The sequence below is a fragment of the Ruditapes philippinarum genome, unplaced genomic scaffold (assembly GCF_026571515.1).
Source record: "Ruditapes philippinarum isolate M1 unplaced genomic scaffold, ASM2657151v2 ctg16273_1_1_1_1, whole genome shotgun sequence".
NCBI lineage: Eukaryota > Metazoa > Mollusca > Bivalvia > Venerida > Veneridae > Ruditapes > Ruditapes philippinarum.
The window spans coordinates 13,615-17,518 of NW_026861384.1; the positions used below are offsets into that span (position 1 = coordinate 13,615).

General features: G+C 34.7%; 1 protein-coding gene across 1 annotated transcript; it reads right to left on the minus strand.

The window, feature by feature from the left end:
* Positions 1–510: 510 nt before the first annotated feature.
* Positions 511–3,603, minus strand: LOC132715438 (uncharacterized). Its single transcript, XM_060698442.1, has 3 exons — positions 3,248–3,603; positions 2,228–2,522; positions 511–1,835 (listed from the first exon to the last, which is right to left on the minus strand). Exons 1-3 carry the CDS (start codon positions 3,318–3,320, stop codon positions 1,589–1,591), a joined length of 615 nt encoding a protein of 204 aa, XP_060554425.1. The 5' UTR covers positions 3,321–3,603; the 3' UTR covers positions 511–1,588.
* Positions 3,604–3,904: the final 301 nt, after the last annotated feature.

Sequence of the window (3,904 nt, forward strand, 5' to 3'; positions counted from 1 at the left end):
ATGGCACGATAAAGATGACGTCATTTTACCGTTATGAATGATTTTGTAATTCATACGCTGTTGAATGAAAGTAGTTACGGTTGTAATGATATAAATTTTCATTGAAAATAAAGATAAAGAATTTAAAATATAATGGAATATGGTAGAATATGCAAGAAAAAATATCTGACATATGTTTGCGGTTCGGATCGGAATATCCGTCCCTCGGTCACCCGCCCATGGGCGGTAACTCGGCAAGCCTCGTTACCGCCCAATGGGCGGATCACCTCGGGACGGATATTCCGATCCGAACCGCAAAATATGACAGATATTATCATTAATATATTTTAAACACCGCAACATGTGAATCAATTTTTTATTTTTTGTGGGAAAAACATATGATAAAATATTAAAACATGTTTCAAATGAAAAACAACGCGCTTTTGTGTACTTTCGGTTTTTACAACCATAATAACAAATTATGTATATTTTGCTTTTGTATCTATGAATTCGCTTATTTTAGGTGGACTTTTACTAGATATATTGGCAACATTTCCCAGCTTTGAATTATTATTTGCTTACAATAAAAACTTTACATGTTTAGTTTCTTACCGTAGGCTTATCCGAAGACTGACGGAGAGGGCCGGAAAGTTGCGATTGATCCGAAGACTGACGGAAAGGGCCGATAAATTGCGATTGTATCGTCTATTCGCATCAATCGCAACTTTTCGGCCCTTACAATTATTATGGTTGTAGAATTTTGCAAACCTGTTGACATTAAGTCAGGCATTTTTAATTAAGGTCTGAGCCCCATAATGGTCAATATTGCAATTTGAAAAAATTTCATGCTAGTTCTTTTCTATATCAGGTAAGACACTTACACATGAAATAATAAAAACTTTCACCGTTTATTAAGGTAGTAATTGTTATTTTTGTACCCCCACCCATAACCTTCAAAAATCAAACCAACAGTAAATAAATAAAAATTCTTCTTTATTGAAACTGAAAGAAAATTTCATTCATACTGGCCTAATGTCATACAGAATATATTGCTCAACAATACAATACTTCATAAATATTGATTTCATTCAACATATTTGAAAAAAATAAAAAATCATTACCCCACCCACCCCAGCTTTTACCACTCTCAGAAAACTATGAACGTTTTTAAAAAATCGACAAAAAAAAAATGAATAAAGTGACAGACCTGAAATTTACCAGAAATTGATATCAATATGAGCCGTTCTCCAGAAAAACCTGCAATTATGACCAAAATATCGAATTTGAGGTTTTGAGCAATTATTCAAGTATCATCATTTTCCTGTAGAATGCAAAAGAAAATTTGAAATTATCTCAAAAGTTACCCGAGATACAGCCTTTCGCGATAAGGCACTGTCATGTACATAATCATGTAGAAATAAATATTTCAATATACCTCATATGAAACTTATAAGCAATTGAAACAAGTACAACTAGGAATACATGTAGTTTGTAATATATTCATTATACTTGTTTACAGAAACCATTAGCATAATAACATAAAAAATCATCATAACAGGAGTCAGATAAGGTCTTTTCTATGCGTTGCCATGGTAACATAAGTGTTCTTCTAAGGCTCTCCTGGACATGTTTCATCTTGAAATATAGGTCGCACATAGGGCCGAACTGTGCTGTAAAGATATCTGCGTCGTGCAGCAGACATTCCACCTGGTTGCAGTACTTGTGGCAAGTGTTCCCGTTCAAACTGAAAGTTGTTTGATTTCGTAATGGAGAATGTCTCCTCGGCTTTATCGCAGCTCTCTTTAACCACCACCATTCCAGGATGATATCGGCTCATACGAAAATATTGATACTTTCTGAAAGGGGTAAAATATACATGTTAATGTCATTATAAAAATGTGTATTATAATGATAACTATAGAAGCACTTTAAGGATTAAATTTGTTCAATCAAGATGATAAAATGTTATACTTAACATGTATAGTCAAACATATGTTAGATACTACCTCTGAATAGGAATCACATGACCACATGTTTTGTTTCAAATTATCACATTCAAAGTGCAGTGTGTTTAACCTGTAAATAAAGACCACCCGTCAATAAAGACCACAGAACATACCCGATTGATCTTTATATATAAGTTTGACTGTAATGTATGCACTTCATAGTTATGTTCAAATATATTTTACAATATCGCTTTACTTAAGCTGACAAAAACGCAAAACTGTACTTTTTACTCTTAAATTACCTGATGCCTTGGAGCGGTTTGAAGTACGTTTTCAGAAATCCTTTCCAGTCTCGCCATGTCCATGTAGGGTACCGGATACACTGGCTTGTAGATGATGACTGATTTACAACTTCCGTAAGTTGGCCAAGAGCATCCGTGTCTGTCCTGCGGTAAAGTTGTTTTATGCGGGCAAAGCCAGCATCAACATGGCAGCGAGCGTGACCAGGTATCTGCATCATATACTCTATCTTCTCCTGACGTCCAGACAGAACACGCCACATTAAATATCCCAGCATATAGAAGTTTTTATTCTGTCCTGAAATAGAAATAAATACAGTAAAATAATTAAAGTAGTTGCTGTACTATGTTGAGTTTAATTAGATGTGGTAATTAAATCTTGCAAATTCACATTAAAATCATCAATATTATTTGTTATTATTATGATAATATTATGAATATCAGTGTGTGAAAACGTGTGATAATGTTTCCGACTTTTATTATTATTAACCCTGCGCCATCTGCAGGAAAAGTTTAACAGCTTTTGAATCAGATGATATGCCATTTCATCAGGTTCCAAGATGCTTGTCACTGACAATGCTTCTTACAACTTTGAAGCAAAGTGGATTAAAGCAGACGACATTTTCAGCAGACAACAATTTTTTCATGTTAAAAATTTATGTTTCAGAATATTTTATGCTAATTGAATTTAAGAACAAAGTTTGTGATATAATATCGGTTGACTTGTATTTCTTTGATAACTGACTATGAACAGCATTGATCATATAATTAATATTATGTGTACGAATCGATAGAAAGTGCTATTAAAAGTTATTCATATAAACGCCAAAGTACATTTAAGTATTGAACTAATTTGTAGCAAAACAGTGTTTTTTTTTTTTTACAATTTATGCACACACGTGCATGTATGCACGTTCAACGTATAACGCAATGAGTGATGAATTATTACAAAACGCCATTTTGCTATAAATAATTAAGTAAATAGTTTCAATAAATTTATAAGGCACTTTATGACGAACATACCTGGGCAATTATCGGCATGTAGTGAAATTGTTGGTCCCTCCGCATGGTCCCTTTCTATCACCCAGTCCACCATACTGATAACAGCGTTAGGTCCGTGAGTTTGAGTACCATCAGGGCCAATAGTCTCATTCTCGTCTACAAGGAAGTTGTATTGTGTTGATGTTCCGTCATTGCGTACACCAAACAATTACACTTTGCGCAATGTCATAAAATAAGTTGGCCCCATCTGTCTTGAATGGTGTGGTAGCGATAAATTCTGGCTGAAATCAAAGGTGAAATGAGAATGTCGCCTGTCCCCTGTCTCAAACAGACCTTTAGCATATACAATGCATTTGTTGTAGACTTCTCTTTCATTTTGTGCGTTGACAATGTGCTCTCTAAGATTTGCGGTGCCCTGCAATTTTTCATCCTCGGTTCTGGAATCCATCACAACTTTTCTTAATTTTTCACAAGTTGCACAAACGTCGTCGCGTGGAGATGCAATTTTGATGTGTGGTAAACATTGCTTCCAGATGTTGCAGAAAGTTTTATAATGAACAGCCCTTTTTGTTGGTTCAGATTCAAGGCACGATGTTTCGTATTTCTTGTGAATATCAAGTTTTGTAGTAGCACTTGGTAAGTAAACTGGTGGTATGTTGTCTGATCCACGTGGTGCAG

Coding starts and splice junctions, on each gene's coding strand:
- LOC132715438 (XM_060698442.1), bottom strand. CDS start 3,320: ATGGTGGACTGGGTGATAGAAAGGGACCATGCGGAGGGACCAACAATT. Junction 2,523..3,247: donor ACATGCCGATAATTGCCCAG/GTATGTTCGTCA, acceptor TTTCTATTTCAG/GACAGAATAAAAACTTCTAT. Junction 1,836..2,227: donor AAACCGCTCCAAGGCATCAG/GTAATTTAAGAG, acceptor TACCCCTTTCAG/AAAGTATCAATATTTTCGTA.